Genomic DNA, 19345 nt, shown 5'->3' on the forward strand with positions numbered 1-19345 from the left:
CTACCACAGATTTTCCAAGTTTCCGCCTTTTTCCAAAATCCCGATTTTTCTGACTTTTTCCAAAATGCACGATTTCGTTCCCAGCAATGTGCGACTTCGAGAAGTTTTACAGAAAACAGGGTTCATAATTTTTATTTGGGAAAAAGATTTTATTAAGTTTTTTATATACCAGTTACAAGGTTTTTAATCCCAATATCCAACACAAATCAATCCATATTTCATCGTCAAAATATATTGTGACCAAATGAGATTATCCCATTTGGGCACAGATCGATACAATCGATCGATCAAAAATTCTAGAAAGTGACCAATTAGGAAAAATCTCAATTACTCACAGATCGTCATAAACGATCAATTAACAACATAAATTTCATAATTCTTGTATATATCCATATACATATAATTATAAAAAATATATATAATCGATCATAGAGGTTTTGATCAAACCTCATAGGGTCAAATCCAAAACTTGTATTTTGATAAGATACATAACAATTTTACATAAATCATGCAATCATATATAAATATCATGTAAAACATATATCAAATTAATGGATTATATCACAAACATCTCAAATACATCATATACAAACATACGATAAACAAAAGTATCTCTATCTTTGGCGCTGGTGAGAGGGTAAGGAACCCTCTTACACTGCTGCCTAGCCCATCCTATAGTAAGGAATCCCCCTACCTTATCGATTAAGCTTTCAAGATCTTGATGTTCCTCCCTCTCCAAATTGCTGCCTCACGGTCGCTCCCAAAATGATCTTCCTAGACTCAGATGCGTCGTTTAGCGATATGCCTCAAACTTTAGTTTTTCTTTCTACCCCCTATTCACAGTACGTTAACTATCCCATTTTTAACGGTAAAACATAATATTATTACAATAAATCCCAATATTAATTACCCCAATAAACAATAATTTATTTAATACTTAAAGTTTTTAAATACTTTATTTAAATAAGAATTATTATTAAATAAATATTTAACTAAAATAATTCCAATTTAAATAAAATAATAAATATAACATTATTATCCCAAAAATATAATATTTTTACCGTAACACTTAATTTCTAAAGAATTATTCCAATTAATTAAATATACCTATTAAATAAATATAAAAATCTCTAATATTATAAATAAATTCTAATAATTATAATTACTCCAGTTGTTACTAAATAATTTAAAATCATCTAATTATTTCTAATATTTTAAATAGATACCAAAAACAATTATATTTGTACCAAATAACCGGGACACCCTTATTTTTATTAGATAATCATTTCAATTAACTAAATATTTGATAATAATAATAACAACGTATTATTTCTATAAATTCTAATTATCCTAACACTACTAAAAATCAAATTATCTAATGATTATTAATAATCTAAATTTATTTTCTCCGCTCTCAACCTCAATATTTCCCGTAATTATTAAATTATTAAAATACGTCAAATCCTCCAAAACATCAAAATAACCCAAATACTTTAGAATAATTTAAATACACCAAATATCAAACACATCAACACTTCAATAATTAAATAAAAATAATTTATCTAAATTTGGGGTGTTACGGTTGGAACTAGGCTGCCGCCACATATGGATAAGGGAGATATGACATAGGAGTCATGGGAGCTTGATATTGCGGAACACTTGTTGTTACGACGTTCGTCTCTCCTTCCTTCTTCTTAGTATACCCACTAGGAGGTCTTATAACTGCATACTATTGGTTACTTCCACCGATTATCTTTCATGTATTGAGACCAATTTATATCCTCTCTCGATTATGACTATATCAACAAAGTTGGAAGATGAACTTCCAAGCATATTTTCATGGTATAAACTCTGGAGCATCCCCATGAAGATGTCCACTAACTCGATATCTGTCAAGATAGGTCTAATCCTCGAAGTCATTTGCGCCACCTCTGCGTATACTCTTTAAATCTTTCATTAGATCGATATACCTGGTTCTGAAGTTGTAATCTGGTATGAGCCATGTCCATACTGTACTTGTACTGATTTAAAAAGCCATCAGAAAAATCCTTCAAGGTCCTTATCTTCCCTGACTCCATATTCATATACCAATCTAAAGATGCCTCAGACAGACTGTCTTGGAAGCAATGGATTAACAACTCATCATTATCAATGTAGGAAGCCACCTTCTTGCAATACATAGTAATGTGCATGTGCGAAAAAATTAAGCCTTTGTATTTGGGTAGATTAGGTACTTTGAATTTTTGAGGGAGCAAAACATTGGGTACTAAGCATTGCATTCAAACCGAGAGTAGATAAACCTTCGATAACACATATCTTCTCCTTTAAAAGTTGATATTTTACAGGCCTAGGTTGATTGAGATCAAGGACCATTTGATTAGCAACCCTTGGAGGAGGTTGAGCAACATTATGAGCAAGCATTGGTTGCGGCATAAATTGTGGAAACATCTTATACAACAAAGCATGGTTCAAAGTCTAGGTAGTTAGAGTGCCTTCTTGAACAATCTGCCCCTCAGGTTGTACATTAGGAGCAAGTGGTGCCCTAGAATGAGCATACTGGAGCACAATATTATTCAGAAATGGTGGAATCATAGGAGAAGACACATAAGGATTTGGCTAAATTGGTTGAGCATGAATGTGGAAATTGAGATGAGGGACCGTATACTCGGGCTCTTTGTCTTCAGGATCGTCAACATTCATAACAGGTGGATGAGTCTCTTCAGTTCCAATCCCTTGAGCCAAATAATGATTAGGCATCCCCCATGGGAAGGCAACATAATTCACATTGGAAGAAGCATCAACAAAGGACTGTTATGGCATGACCGAATTTCCAGTAGCAAACTGAGGATTGTAATTATGAGGCATTTCCCACAGGTAGGCAGCAACAAACCTACTGGGACCGACTTGAGACAAAGGTTATCTAATAGCAGCCGATGGAACAATAGCGTCAACAGAATCCAACACAACAAGAGCGGTGTCAGCAACAGTAGTCACAGTAGTAGCATCAGTCAGGATCGTACACATCTGACCTTGGAGTTGAGCTAAGGCCTCCCTAGTTGCAACATTCTCTTGTTCAAATTTATACATGATTCTCTATTTGTTGGCTCTGATGTTATACCGATGTCGAGTCGTCGTTTTCTGAAGAGGATGAAGGCGGATGTAAGCATTTTGTTTTAAGATAGAAAATTGCATATAAATGAATGATATGTTATGTAAAATATTTTTGATTATAAAGTTTTCCAAGGAATCCTCGAGTCTTTATTTGTCATAAGTAATCATAAAGCATATGAACTAAAGGCATAAGATAAAAACAAATAATAACAAGAACCATTTTATATTCATAGTAATGAAATAAAGAGTATAATTATTACAGTTTTTCCCCAAGGGCTACATCAAGTGTGATCAAAAGATAACAATGGACCCCCCCCCCAAAGTAACTAAGCAACCTGTGTATCAACCACCATTATGCTTCCTTGATGATATGATCTGAATTGGTCTACTCAAAAGGTCTTGCAGCAACGACTCCTTCTGATCTAAGAGAACTTACAGATGAAGATTATTCCTTTCCCAATGCGTAGCTTCTTGCTGAAGTTGCTCAATATCTTCTCTACTTTGATGCGCTTGATCTTTCAATCCTCTAATCTCCTCAAATCGCTTGTTGAGTTCTGCTTGGTGCTGAGAAAAAGAAACCTCCAACTTCTTAGTAGGGATCCTTTCTTCCTTAAACTCCTTCTTGAAACTCTCTAACCGTTCTTGAAGCTTCTTAAGCTGGTCTTGGCAAATGATCTCCATCTTGCATGCTTGATATTGGGTGTCGGCGACCTGTTTCTTCTTGAAGAACAAGCTGTCAAAAGTCCCTTTTAATGCGTCACCTACTTTCCTCCTTTTGAACTGCTCCTCTTGGGCTTCTTCCACTACTTGGGATGTCATTGCTCTCTTCTAGTTGATGTTAAGCTCCAAGTCTTCTTTCTCCCTTGTAATCCTATCAAGATTAGATCGGAGGTCAACGTTCTCTTTCTCTAAGTTCTTGATAGTCTTTTTAAGTTTCCCAACCTCAAAGGTTGGAACAACTGTAAGCACAAGCTGTTGGATGTTCATAGATGGCTCAAACGGAAATGGCAACATAATTTCTTCAACCCTGTCCTTGACCCACTGCGTATAAGCTTCCTTGGAAATATAATTCTTCTTCCCTAACTAGGCACTTCCTTGAAGACAAACCTCTCTCCAAGCTCTGATGATCTTCCTTAGCAACTCCAGATTGTCAACCCCTTCGTACAAAACAAACTCCTCCACATGCTTGAAATCTGGCTCATGTAGCAATGGGTAACCCAACTGACGTAACACCAACCTTGGATTATAGTTAATTCCACCCTTTGTGCGTATGAGGGGTACATTGGAGAAATTACCACAATTAAGGATAACCTTGACATCATCGTAGCCTCTAGAGTACCATAAAATATCCTCAGCGGTTAGAGACACTATCCTCTGAGACCAATTGAGATTGTCTTTGTTCTCGATGAAAGGACCCTTGTTGGGCAGGTGCGAAATAAACCACATATATAGCAAAGGAACAGAACACATGATAATACCATTCTTCTTCTGAGTCCTTACATGAATGGATTAGTAAGTGTCAACGAGAAGCATAGGAACCAGATTCTTGGACAGGAAGATATGAATAGATGCAAGGTCTACAAAGTCTTCCATAATAGGAAATAACATAATCCCATAGATGAGTAAAGTGAAAACAAAGTTGAAAGTGAAACACCTCAAGGGAGAGTCATAAAATTGTACTAGGGTATGGACTGCTGTAGTGTTTACTTCAGTGTTGAGAATACCTATGAGATTCCCATAAGCCTTCTTGAAATCTTCTCTGTAATCCAGAACTAGATGAGTTCCCAATCCATTCAAAGCTTTCAACTGGGGTTCCACAAACTTGTAACTGAACACATTTCTTCTACCAGGATTCATGCTATCTCTGAGTACTCGACAATAAAATAGGCTCTCGGATTCCCTGGAAATGCATATGCAGAAGAGTTATATGATGTAATGATGATTTATGATATGCAAATGATATGCAACAACATGGCCGCATTCTGGATAATCTGAACATTCTGCTTGAAGTAAGTTCAAGGGTCTGATGTCGCAAGAGAAACAAAAGGGATGTAGGATCTTGGTTTCCTGCAACAGAATCCAATATCCCTCTTATAGGTATGTACTAGTCTTCAAAAGGTGATCCCTAAAAGGTTTCTCAGAGTCATGGAATCAAGTGAAAATACTTTATCATAGTGAATTCTCACAAGACAAAAGTACCCCCAAGTAAAACTAGTTTGAGTGTGGGTCTCGTTCCAACCCAACGTGTGAAACGCAGGTCAACACGACTATCCACGAGTATATCCTATGTGTATACTCAAACTCGGGTGTAGAGCTTCTCTCAAGCAACATCAACCCAACCCAACAATGGCAAAATACAAATATCCAAAATGGGTTAGCAAAATGAAATATCTAAAGCAATAAATCATGCAATAAAAAACATAAAGCTAAAAACAGGCAAACATGAATATAAACACCCAATCAAACAAAGAGCAAAAAAACTAGACTTGAATTCTTTTAGCAACTAGGTTTTCATCCCCAACAGGGTTGTCAACTAGAGCTACACGAAATATACTCAAACACATTGCACGCTCAAAGATCAACAGAGTCGCCACTGAACTTTATTTATCCTAGAAGAGGGAAGGGAAAATATCGATAAAACCCAAGAGGAAACATAGAAACGGCTAAGGAAGTCGGTTATGCAAGGGGAAGGTGTTAGCACCCCTCACATCCATGATACTCCATGGGAACCATTTTGAATACTCTTGCTTGAATGAGTGTTTCTATCTTCATGTACCTGAAAAATGAAAATTAGGTTAGAGAGAGAGTGCAATGAGAAAGTCATAGCCTCGTAGTTCGTGGGACCAGAGAGAGAAAGGGGGGAAAAGAAAAGAAAAGTGGAGAAGATGTTCACCAAGGATTCACATCCTCATGCCTACGTATCCTCATATTGAAACAAGGAAGCTAGAGCTCCGTAGTTTGGAGGACAAAGACGGAAAGAGATTATTGGGGGTGGTGTTTAAACCACACAAGAGTGAAATTAACTAAAATGGTGTTTAAACCAAAGAGAAACAAAAGGTGGTGTTTAAACCAAAGGTCGGTGTTTAAATAAAAAAAGAGCAAAATGTGGTGTTTAAACCAAAGGTCGGTGTTTAAACCAAAAAAGAGTAAAAGATGATGTTTAAACGAAATAGAAACAAAAGGTGGTGTTTAAACCAAACGTAGATGTTTAAACCGAGAAAAATAAAAATATGGTGTTTAAACCAAGAAAAGGTATATAACCATGACGATGTCAACCCAGATTGCGGTGTTTAAACCAAGAGAAAAAAGGAAAGGCTTGCCTAAGAAACTAGGACTAACAAGGCAAGGGAAAGAAGATAGGAACTTTTCAAAGCACAGGGACTCATATGACAAAGGTCTTACCAAAGCATAGAGACTAACATGGTAAGAAGGGAAAGTAGGGAACTTTTCAAAGCACAGAGACTCACATGACAATGGTTTTACCAAATCACATAGACTCACATGGTAAGGAAACAAAGGGTCTTTTAACTGATAAATAATGGTTAAACAAGGAAATAGGTGTATAACCATGAAGGTGTCAACCCAAATTGTGGTGTTTAAACCAAGAGCAAAAGGAAAGTGGTGTCAAAACCAAGAAAGGGGTGTATTGTGGTATTTAAACCAAAGAAAGGGAAACTTGTCAAAGCTAAAGACTCACATGACAAGGGTTTTACCAAAGCACTAGGACTAACATGGTAAGGAAGAAAAGCAGCAACTTGTCAAAGCACTGGGGCGAACATGACAAGGATCTTACCAAAGCACTAGGTCTAACATGGTAAAGGAATGGTGTTTAAACCAAAAAAGGAGGGAGTTAACCATAAAGGTGTGTCCCAAGTGAGGTATATAACCATGACGGTATCAACTTGAATTGTGGTGTCAAAACCGAGAAATGGGGGTTAACCATGAAGATGTGTCTCAAAGAAAGGGATAGCGGGTTAACCATAGAGGTTTGTCCCTAAAAGGAGGAGTTACATTGGTGTTTAAACCAAAAGGAGGTGAAAAGAGGAACCACAAGGCTAGTTACAGATTTGAGAGTGAATTAACTGGAATTGCACTAAAGTCTATGAATAGATGTGAATACTCTGAGTAACTGGGTCATTTGTTCCGTGCCCAAAATATCCAGAATAAGGATAGGAATGCTCCCTCACACCCCTTCTATATTGCTTAAGGCTCATGGCATGCAATCCATGTCAATGACTAACAAGTTGTTGAAGCAGGTTCTCTGGGACGCTATGTGAGAATGAGTCAGATGACTGAGACTTGCTGAGGAAATCTATAGTCCACTAGGATGGTTATACTTATTGGGACGCTAAGGCTCCAAAATGATAGAGGAAATTCCCATCAAGTGACCAGGGGACTAACTGTCACTTGAAAAGACTAAGGGGAAGTGTAATATATTAAAGGATCTAGTTGATCGAAATGGATTTTAATCAAGCCAAATCAAGGGAATGAGATTGATAAATAAACATAATGCATGATCATATAAAAACTAGCCTAAGGTCTCACTGTTAGGTAGCCTAAGAGAAATCCATGTGGGTGAAAAGTGTACTGAGCATGGTCTCATTGTTAGGTAGCCCAATAGAAAGCCATGTGTGTGCTAACCTAAACATATGAATGCAATGAGCAGAGGCATAAGGAAAACGAACAAAATCACAAGCTCAAAAGTTCAACATGAGCAAAGACAAGTCAAAGTGTCCACAAGGTCCAGGGTTCAAGTCAAGCATAAGTTTTAAGAATCAAGTCAAGTCATTTTATCATGTTTTCATTTATTGAGATTATCAAGCAGATCAAACACAATATATGAGGCAACAGATGAATAAGACAAGATGAATAAAGTATGAAGTGATATGATAATGAGACGTAAAAGTAAAGTGAATTAAGTAAATGGGATAAAAGTAAATGACATAAATTAAATGACTAAAATTAAATGTCAATGATTAATGTTAGGAGTTTGCGAGCAATCAATTGTATCAGGACAATTTAGCGATATGTTAAGCAATTGTAATTATGCTTATGTAGAAGCCATACCCATCCGAGGGAGGTCAATAACAACCTATGTGTCATACATGTTAGATAAATGATACAAAATTATTCTCCTAAAACAATGCAATACAAGTCAAAACCAAACAACAATGAGAAAGAGATGGAGAGAGAGATCATCAACCATAAAGGCAATGGGAATATCTATCAACAATTTCAATCAAAATTCTTCATGATACTTTGAGATAAACTTGTCATCAATCTAAAGTATCATGAATGATCACTTAATGATAGATTTGAAATGAAGAAAGTTCAAATCATCATAGCCTCAATCCAAAGTACAATTGAATAAGATGAAGCATCAACCAACCACATATGATCAAAGGTCAACACAAGTCAACACAAAAATGGATCAAAAAGGTAATGAAACAAATAAAACAATTTTTTTAAAAAAATTAAATGGAAATTAAAAGGAAAATGTCAAAGAGGTATCAGAACACTAAATAAATATCCCAAAAAATTTGAGAAAGTCACAAATGCTATAAGTATTGAACCCTCAAATGTTGGAGTGAAAAATATTTCAAGATGATTAAAAATAAAATGCTAAATGAAAATTAAATGAAAGGTAGAAGAAAATATGGATTAAATGCAAAATGAGTTTTAAAAATTATGTAACAATTATATGTGGTGGAAATTATTTTTAAGAAATTATGAAAAAAAGTTGGAATAAAAATAAATAAATGAGCTATTTAAAATGAACTTTGAAAGGAAAAAATTAAATGAATAAAAAAAAAAAAAAAGAAATTTAAAAGCAACAACTAGGTTGCGTGTCAGGTGGTGATTAGCTGGAAGATTTGAATTTCCCTTTGAAGTGTGTGAATCACTTTATTTTTAACCTCCGTATGTTGATTTTGCAGGTTCATGAACTTGAAGTTTTAAGCTCAAACACCAAAAAGTGCAAGCTTCTACTTCATTCATCGTTCATGTCTCTTTGCATCAGCGCAATTGGTTTGCTCTGAGTAGAGAGAATTTGCTAAAATACGTGAAGAACCCTAGTTCTTCAAAGTTAAATTAAATGACAAAATCAAAAGATAAATCCTAGGTAGAATAGGGTTTTTAATCAGTGGAACAACACAGAGAGAATGCTAACTTGTTTGAAGTGTAATTTTACTCGTAACCACCTTATCCAAATCGAAGCTCAAGGTTGAAGATGGTGAAAATGGCCTGAGCAATTCAGGAAGTCTTGAAGCTTGGTTCTAGTTGGAGAAGGTTCAGAGGGTACAAGTGAAACTTTCTAAGAAAAGAAATGAATTCAAACAAGCTTGGTTTCGTGTAACCGTAAACTGTGTTTTGGAGATTTTAGAGAGTAAAAATGGCATAGGTTTTGTGGTTGTTGAAGCTTGGAAAATGAGGCAAAACAATGCTCTATTTATAGGGAAGATAGTGAGGTCAATGTTTGCATGAAATTGGATCCCAAATGTGTGAGTCGAATCAGAAAATTTGAGATCCAAACCGTGTGAAAGATTGGCATGAAACCTGTGATTTTGGAACTTTCTAAGTCGTTTTGTATTGTGGTGAGATGCGTTTGGTCATGAAAAATAAGTTTGCACATGTGATAACTGGTCCAAAGTAGAATTTGGCATGATTCTACATTATAGGTCACAGTGCAAAACAGAGTTCAGGTCACCATGTTCAGGCTTAGGACAATTCCAATCCACTCGTGCGTTTTCCAATTTTCCTCAGGCCAAATGATCCTTTCACGGAGTAGAACACAATGCAAAAAGAACCAAGTCCAAAGGATGCTTAAGGTGGAAATATCATGCTTGTGAAGTTAAGGCCATGACCTGAAATTCTAGGCCAGGCAATAGGTGAAACATATCATGACCTAGTTTTGTACACACATGGTTAGCTGAGCAAATCCCAAAATTGATGGTCTTAGAGGCTTAATTGAGTCTTGACCCTAGAAGATAATTTGTAGGAGACATCAAAATACATATTTGGCTCAAAGAAGCTTAGCAATTGGATAAAAATTGAAGAAGTTATGGAGTTTGGACCAAGGGCATGTCATACTTGTAAATTAGATCAACCACACTTATGCCCCTTTATGCAAACATGAAGGTTTCTTGCATTTTAAGCCATAATGATGATGGAAAGAGCATTTCTTGAGGAGAACTTGATTAGGTCTTGGGTGATCTTGAGAAAATCTTGGAGATTGAGTGATGTGGCATGAAATAAACACATGGACAACATTTGAATAAAAATGAAGCAAACTTGCATTTCTTTTGAACAAAAGGCTTTTGCCTTACCTTGATTTGGAGCATGATCACCTACATGAGCAAAGTGACAAATAAATGCCATCTCTTATTGAAGTTAGGTTTAGTTGACAATCAAGATGAAACCCTAATGTTAAGATACAAACCAAAATATGGCGATGCTTGTGATCCCATGACCAAATGCAATGGTCATGCATGATGTGATTTGATGTATGCAAATGAACTATGCAAAAGGTAGAAAAGGGAGGGTAAATTTTGGGGTATGATAGTGATCAAGTGTCTTCTCATATTACTACTATGGTCACCCGTTGTAATGACATTGACTACTTGTTGAGAATCCACCTCTAGAATCACCTTTCAAAAATCCATTGCCACAACTAGCTTTAAACCTTCCAAGACACCCTAAATCTCAGCTATGTAGACACTACTCATGCCCACATATTTAAAGAAACCTCCAAGCCATTCGCCTTCACTCCCTCTAATGATCCCACCACAACTTATATTGCCATGGTTATTTTTTGCTCCATCAATGTTTAGCTTGACCTAACCCATCGGGGAAGCTTCCCACTTAATGTAGCTTAAACTTCTATGGGGCTTCAAGCTGATATTTGCAACAGTTTTTACATGCTCATAATCTTGGACAACCCCATTTATATGACTTAACACGCATGATGGTAAATTAAAACTTCTATCATGAGTCTCCTTATTGTGCCACGTCTAAGTATTATGGCAAGCAGCAATCTAAAAAGTCGTCCAATCTTTCTCGGTGTTCCACCCCAAGTTAGTATTCATGTTATAATGGATCCAATTTTCAAATTATACGCAAAAAAAGCTAAAACGATTGTTAGTTTTTACAGCTTCCATCCAAAGCACAACTGCACGCGGGAAATCCTGAAGAACATGGAATGCGTCTTCTTCAATGTTATTACAAACGAAACACATTGCACTTCCAAGTCCCATGCGGTGCTTTCGACTATTAGTGAGCAATCTATCATGTCGAAGAATCCAAACAAATAATATAATTCTTTCCGTTGCTTGGATTTTCCAAATCTCTTTCCATGGCATGTTACTACTGTTTCCTTCACATTCATAAATAAGCTTGTACATAGCTCCCACACTAAATTGTTTTCCATCGTGTCCAATTCCAATCCTCACGGCTGGCCCAGCGTCGAAAGAATGGGGCACAATAACATCAATTCATTGGAGCATATTCATTGAAACCCAATTATTTAGTTCTTCCCGCTTCCAGCCAGCATCTACGTGAGCAATGTCCGCCACTTTTTCATTTTTCATGTGCATGGGGATAACAATTTGAAGGTCAGCAACGCGACCATTTGGTGCAATCCAGACATCATTCCAAGCATTCACACCTCTGCCGTCTCCAACACTCCACATACTGTATTTATCAATTTTTGGCCAAACTTTAACAATACTTTTCCAGAGGCTTGAGTTTGTGGGCTTCACCGAAATATCTCTTCTATTATCATTTCTATCGTATTTACCCCACACAACATCACACCAGAACTCTCCATTGTTATTTTGGAGCTTCCAACCAAACTTTGAGATGCATGTCTTATTCATAATGTCCCATTTGTGCAGTCCCAATCCACCATCACAATTAGAATGTTGCGGATTCCAACTCACACTCTCACCATTTAATATTTATATATAACTAAGAATCAAATTGCCTAACTTAAGAGATAATTAGTTTGATTTATTACACTCATATCTTACATGAATTATGCCATTAATATTCTAAATATTCAATTTGGTTGAAGTTGATTATAATTAGTCATAAGTTGTTAGTAAAATTAGTTGTTTTTTATAATTAAAATAGTTTAAGATCTCTATATAATTACTATACTTTACTTATTGTTACCAACATTTCTCATTAATAATAAATTTTCTTTTGATTTACTTTATATATATATATATATATATATATATATATATATATAATATATATATATATATATATTATATATAATATATAATATATATATATATATATATAATATATATATATATATATATATATATATATATATATATATGCTTCTTAACACTTTTTTTGAATTTATTTATAAATCAAAGTCATCTTAAGTATTCATAAATATAAATATAAGTAAAACTCATTAAATTAAATTTCGTTTATAATTATTTTATTTACAAAAATAATATTAGTGTTCCAAAAATATCTTTAGTTAATTCTTTATTTTCCAAGAAGAATGCATAGTCCCAATACAAATTTAGTTTAATAATATTTTAAAAAATATAATAAATTTCCTACAATATTTGTAATTGAAGAAACTTTAGTGTCTCAATCACATATCGGAAGGAGAAAAGAGAAAAGAAAAGAATGAATATGTTGGTGGTGTTCCTCAACTGAAGCAAAAAAAGTGTAGTCGTTTACTTCTTTTCATCTTCTTCTCTCTCTTTAGTCCCAATACCACATAAATGAACTCATACATACATTTCCATATTACATATACATACACTGTACTCTCTCTCTCCCTCTCTCTCCGGTACCTTTCCACTGTACTTTTTTGAGAAAGCCACGCCACATCAACATTTAGCGTAAATACCTACAAAGAATGAGTTCATCCTCAGGCCAGACTACTACTGGCCATGATCTCTCTTTCAAGATCTTACTCATCGGTGATTCTGGTGTTGGAAAAAGTTGCCTACTCGTTACCTTCATTTCCAGTTCATCTATCGAAGATCTTTCACCAACCATTGGTATTTCTCACAATTCTCGTTTCTATCGAATTGCCGCCGATCTATTGCTTCATGCTCTCGTTCCGTAGCTGTTTTTCTTTTATCTGATTTGAGTTTTCATATGATCTAATGTCATTTTTATGTTCCGTAGGTGTTGATTTTAAGATCAAAACACTCACTGTAGGTGGGAAGAGATTAAAACTTACAATTTGGGACACAGGTATATATTTGTATCCGTGTCGATGCGATGTTGGATATCTCATATTTGTGATTGTGTTTAATTTATTTATTTTTCAAAATTATTACCGGTGTCGTCGTGTCACTGTCGTGAATGTGTTAAGGGTATCTGTTATTCATAGGTTTCTTTTGATTCATTTGTGAATTGACAAAAATGACTGGTTTAATTTAAGTGGTATATTGACTTATAAAATAGCAATGGATCCATTGCAGCTGGGCAGGAAAGGTTCAGGACTCTAACAAGTTCTTACTATAGAGGAGCGCAAGGAATTATTCTCGGTATGTATGTGGTTTGGTTTATGTACATGTAGATATCCGCTACGGTGGCTTTTTGTTTCTATTTTTTGGCATCAAGGGTTCATTAAGCATATTTGCCTTGTTGTGAAACTGTAATTTTGTAGTAGTTAAAGTATGATTTTAAATGACTGATGAAGGAATTTTTGTGATGTTAATGATTTCTATTTATAGAGTGATTCATTTTCGTTTCTTATAGTTTATGATGTCACGAAGAGAGAAACCTTTACAAATTTATCTGAAGTGTGGTCTAAGGAATTGGAACTCTATTCAACTAACCAGGAGTGCGTGAAGATGCTAGTTGGAAATAAAGTTGACAGAGTAAGTTTTATGTTTTAGTTTGTTAAATCTTGTGTAAGGTTGCAGAGATATGGAAAATGCGATGGGAGATAGTTTTGTGAAATTCCATCATGTGTCGTTATAAAAAGACCTTTCTTATAATAGATAGATCATTTAACAAATAATGTGTGAAAAATTTGAATTTATGATTACTGTAGGGAATGAATTTGCAATTGTCTTGAAATATTCCTTATTGGATTGGTTCAAAATTTGTGGCTTTGATCTTATTTACATCTAGGCAATGAAATAAAATTGAAGTTTTGTCTTCCCAATCTCTTTCACCATTTGTTAGAATTAACAACAATAAGTCAATACTCACATCATGAGAAACTTATGTCATTCTCATGATTTCAAATAATTTGAATTCTATCCTATTGTAATTATGAGTATGGACCAACTTAGAAGACCTTATATTTCGTATCATTTGTATATATGTATATGTTGATACAGGTGAGAGGCTCACGTCGGATGTAATATGGTCTGAAAAGTGTTTACAAATAGAAGACATCTCTCACCTACAACCCGGTTTTGTAGTGTGACGTTAGGCTCAATCTAAATTATAAGAGGATATCAGAGTCTATCAAATATTTGTTGCGCCATCTGTTATTTAGTTAATTTTATTTTTAATGACAAATGTTAGCTGTTATTTTGTTAGTGGGAGAAGTTGAACTCACGACCTCCTTATTACTCCAATTTCTATGTTCCTCCCCGAAATCACAAAGCCAATTTATCACCTCTTTGGGCTATCCGTTATTAAGTCACTTGGGTCACACTCTAGATGTTTAGTTTTGAGAGTGAGAGGTTGCATTGAAAGTCCCGCGTTCAATGTCGTATGGCCTAAAGAGGCATTCTCATGTAGGAATCATCCCATGCCTTTCAATAACATTGATTCACAATTTTTGGCCACTGTCACCAATATATTCCGATGGCATCTATCAGAATACTGGATCCCTTCCGTTTCAGTAAATATGAAATTTTTTCCACACTCCATCATTTTGTCTAAGCAGCCAAATTAAGCCAAAGCTTTAAAGTTTTACTGGACACTCAGAAACCATTGGCAAACTTTGTGGAGATAGATGGGTTTTTGTAGAAGGAATTCATTTAGCATAAATGCCCTTTACCAATTCACATAGCAACAGAATAGGTTAAGATCATGAATACCTTACTGTTAGATGCATACATTAGATTCATTAAAATATGAAATATATATCCTTTGCTTTCAGGATTCCAATGAATGGATCTTACCATGTGAGATTTTCACATGATTGATGGCATTCTCCGTTTACTAATATCTACTACGGTTTATTTCTCTATTTGTTAGGATTCTGAAAGGGCTGTGAGCAAGGAAGAGGGATTAGCCCTTGCTAAAGAATTGGGGTGTTTGCTTCTTGAATGTAGTGCTAAAACTCGAGAGAATGTGGAGAAGTGCTTTGAAGAACTCGCTCTAAAGGTAGAAGTTTCCTTTAAAGCTGTTTCTGTCTTGTGCATAATACAACTTTCCAATTAACCGGCATTAACTATTAGTATTTTACTTCACTAAGTCAGTTGGTAGTTTTAGAAGTTAGTAAATCTGTTTGGCTGTTAGCAATTCTGTTATAAGTTAGTTAGATCATTTCTCTCTATATATTTTATACCGTCTATAGTTTTTCATTTGCAATTTCCGAATAATAAGTATTATCCGATTTTGTAGATAATGGAGGCGCCTAGTCTATTGGAAGAAGGATCAACAGCAATAAAAAGAAATGTTTTAAAACAGAAACAAGAACCACAAGCACCACGGAACGGCGGCTGTTGCTCTTAAAATGCTGCATTGTGAACATTTTGGAAAATCCTGTATATGTGACTGTGAGCTTTTTCCCTAGTTTTTTTACTGCTGCCAGTGTCTTTTAGTTGCTCAATTACTTGTGATTGGGGGAAATTGGCAACAATGACATTTATCAGCTTGTGTAAATTTGTTTGCCTTTGAATGATTCTATCATTTGTGTGTTGCTCCCAAGTCAAAATCTGATAATGATATACTTGCACAATTAAATTTATGTTTACTCATTCACAAACTTGTACAAACTATATAACATGGTAATGTTTAAAATTATAGGGTTTGTTCCAATCAAATATTTCTCTTTAAAGTTCATTTAATTAGTACATATTTAAGTTTAATTATAACAAATATTTTCTAAGATCTAATTTAACTACGATTTAACCGTGACAAATTTTAGACATAACATGATAATCCGTCTCGCACGTATTTGATGAGGGTTCTGCTTTTTGTGCCTCATCATATGTTCCCCTAGCTTGTTCAATTATAAACTCAGCCCTACATATACACAAACACTCATGAACTTTTTTTTGATTTTGTACTAGTCATATTAATTATAGTGCTTGATAATGGTAGAACATGAGTGGTGTTTTGTTTGTGGGGTCATAATCACTCATTTTGTTCGCAAAAGTAGTTATAACTGTTGTATTTTTTATTATATTTCAAAAGCATCATTATTAGAATATTTTTCCAACTCTTTCTAACTGCACTTTCTACTTATTTGTCCAAGTCATCTTATTTCATTCACTTGTTTGGTTAAAGAAACGTTGAAAAGTTTAATATATATTCACATGCCTTGCTTGTTTTATAAAATGAAACCACCACTTCCGTATGTTCTGAGATCCTTATTTTTGGGTACTATTGTTTTGAACACACATGGCTTATTTACTTATAGCCAATGCCTGGTTTTTCTCTTAATAAAACTTAAAAAATAAAAATAAAAGTAATTCGTAATTTATATAGAAATAGAAGGCAATCAATAACAAAGCTATTGAGTTAACACTGATAGTAACTATAAGGAAATTTAACATTGTTTTGCATGAGTATTTGACTATTCTTAAAAGATCCACTCTATGTTATTAGGAAGTAAAAAATATCAAATGCAAATGATGTTATAACATGTTGATTGTCCGAATATATTATTTTATATTTAAATACTTTACTTGAAATGATTTTAAAAACTGTTTGTCTTATAAAAAAGCCTCTAATTCTTATTATCACAAGGGAAAACTCAAACCTATATTCAACCGTATACCAGAGTTTCGGCTAGTCTAAGGCCAATCTTTTGTCATGAAGATGGTAAAAGAAACTTACATACGCCTATATGTGTGTATCATGTGATAACAGGATACGAAACATATTAGCAACATGATATGACAAAGTGACATGATAGTGATTTCATCTCCCTGAAGGGAAACAATTGATCAAGAAAGTTAACGAATAGGAATAATGATTTCACCCCCTGAAGGGAAACAAATTGATTAAGAAAGTAAAGAATAGGAAACATAATGGACATTGTTTCATCGATATATAAATCAACTACATGAGTTAACATGGAGTATAATGCCAAATAGACATTCTTTTTTTAAGTGTTTGACGAAATAATTGAAATTTTTATCTTATTAAGTGGAGTTGACTACATGAATCAATTTTTATCATAATATTCTATCAAGGACTATGTTTTTATCCAAATAATTAATCTGAAGATCTTTTTTGTAAGAACAAGATTTGGTTATGTATTTAACCTTATATTTTGATGATAACATATATAGACTATTAGAGAACAATTTTGTACCCTAATGATTTTGTTTAGTGTGCAAACACTAGATACAAGTTGTAATTCTGAAGAAGTGACATGTGGCGTCATCAGATTATGAACCTAATGCATTCTGACTCTGAGATATGTGTTCTACAATATAATTAAGCTCTAGACTATTTTACTCAACGCTTCTGAACATTGTTTATCCAAATCTTTATGACTCTGAAGCTTCTGACGCTGCCAAGCTCTGAAGTCTTGCGCTCAAACAACTCCGATGAACTGTGTCACCAGACTCTGAAGACCAGGTTCTGATGAACTGGATCAAGAATCTGAAGACCAAGTTTCTGAAGCTTCTGACACCGTCAAGCTCTGAAGTCTTGCGCTCAAACAACTCTGGTGAATTGTGTCACCAAACTCTGAAGACCAGGTTCTGATGAACTGGATCTAGACTCTAAAGACCAAGTTTCTGAAGATTCTCTCAACCAGACTCTTATTCTTCTTCTATGCATGCTTCATCACCTCTTTATCAGAAGCCCCTGAATATTAAAGATAAGATCAAAAAGGTTTTACGTGAGAAAATAATACACATTACAAGATCAAATATTTCTTCCACTACACTGATTTTATGGGATAAAGACTGTACGATTGTACCATGTATCTCCCATTTTCACAGAACATTATGCAAGGATACAACTATATTTGTTTATTCCACTTCTACCTTCTAACAGATCTTTTCATTGCTTATATATAAAGAAGTCTTGGAAGAATGGAATAGAAGTCAAGTGCTAAGAATATCATTACGTGAATATTGCATACTGTGAATATTTTTGAGAGAAAAGAAACATACACACAAGGAACTTTTGTTTATACTCTTCACATAATATACTTTGTGTGAAACACTTTGTAATTCATTTGTATATTCTGCTTTCTTAGAAGCATTTTATAAATACACTTTGTATCTCAATTTATGTGATTGTATTTCCTTGAGTGACTAGGGTATAGTCATAATTACTCAAGAAGACATTGACAATTGGTCTTTGTGTTGTAATAAAGTTTGGTTATAGTGGATTAAGTCATTGTGATAAGGAGAAATCACCTTGGTGGGTGGACTGAAGGTAGCTTTGTTAACATCGAATAAGGATAAAAATAATTGTGTTAATTATTTTTGTTCTTAGATTCATGTTTGTCTTTTTGGGTTGCAAAAGTTTTAGTTCTTGAAACCTAATTCAAACTCCATTTTCTTGTGTTTCTATTACCTTCAATTATCATCAGAGCTCCGATTCTGGTATCAATTATGTATCAAACACTTCACTGTGTCAGACAAAGATCTAGATTTATGAAACACTATGGCAAGAATCCATCCACCTGCTGCATCCATTGGTAACAATGAAAGAGATCAATATAATGCCAAACTCCTAGTCTTTGATGGAGAAAATCTTGACTATTGAAAAAAGGGAATATAAAGTTTTTTTTCTCGATCATGATGTGAATCTATGGGATATGATAGTTGATGACTACATTCATCCTGTTGATGGCAGTGGTAACAAGACAGAAAGAAGAATGGTGACTGATCAACAAAAGAAAGATCACAAGAGTCATCATAAAGCAAGAACCATCCTGTTGAATCCTATATCATACTCTGAGTATGAGAAGATCACAAATAGAGACACAACTAAGTCTATATTTGATTCTTTAAGGATGACACATGAAGGAAATGCTCAAGTGAAAGAAACCAAGACACTTTCCTTGATACAAAAGTATGAAGTCTTCAAGATGAAT

General features: G+C 34.5%; 1 protein-coding gene across 1 annotated transcript; it reads left to right on the plus strand.

Annotated features, from left to right (window-relative positions):
* Positions 1-12718: 12718 nt before the first annotated feature.
* On the plus strand, positions 12719-16103 carry LOC127125759 (ras-related protein RABC2a). Its single transcript, XM_051054579.1, has 6 exons — positions 12719-13142; positions 13273-13341; positions 13572-13637; positions 13852-13973; positions 15313-15441; positions 15682-16103. Exons 1-6 carry the CDS (start codon positions 12998-13000, stop codon positions 15790-15792), a joined length of 642 nt encoding a protein of 213 aa, XP_050910536.1. The 5' UTR covers positions 12719-12997; the 3' UTR covers positions 15793-16103.
* Positions 16104-19345: the final 3242 nt, after the last annotated feature.

Source organism: Lathyrus oleraceus, chromosome 3 (genome assembly GCF_024323335.1).
Source record: "Lathyrus oleraceus cultivar Zhongwan6 chromosome 3, CAAS_Psat_ZW6_1.0, whole genome shotgun sequence".
Taxonomy (NCBI): domain Eukaryota; kingdom Viridiplantae; phylum Streptophyta; class Magnoliopsida; order Fabales; family Fabaceae; genus Lathyrus; species Lathyrus oleraceus.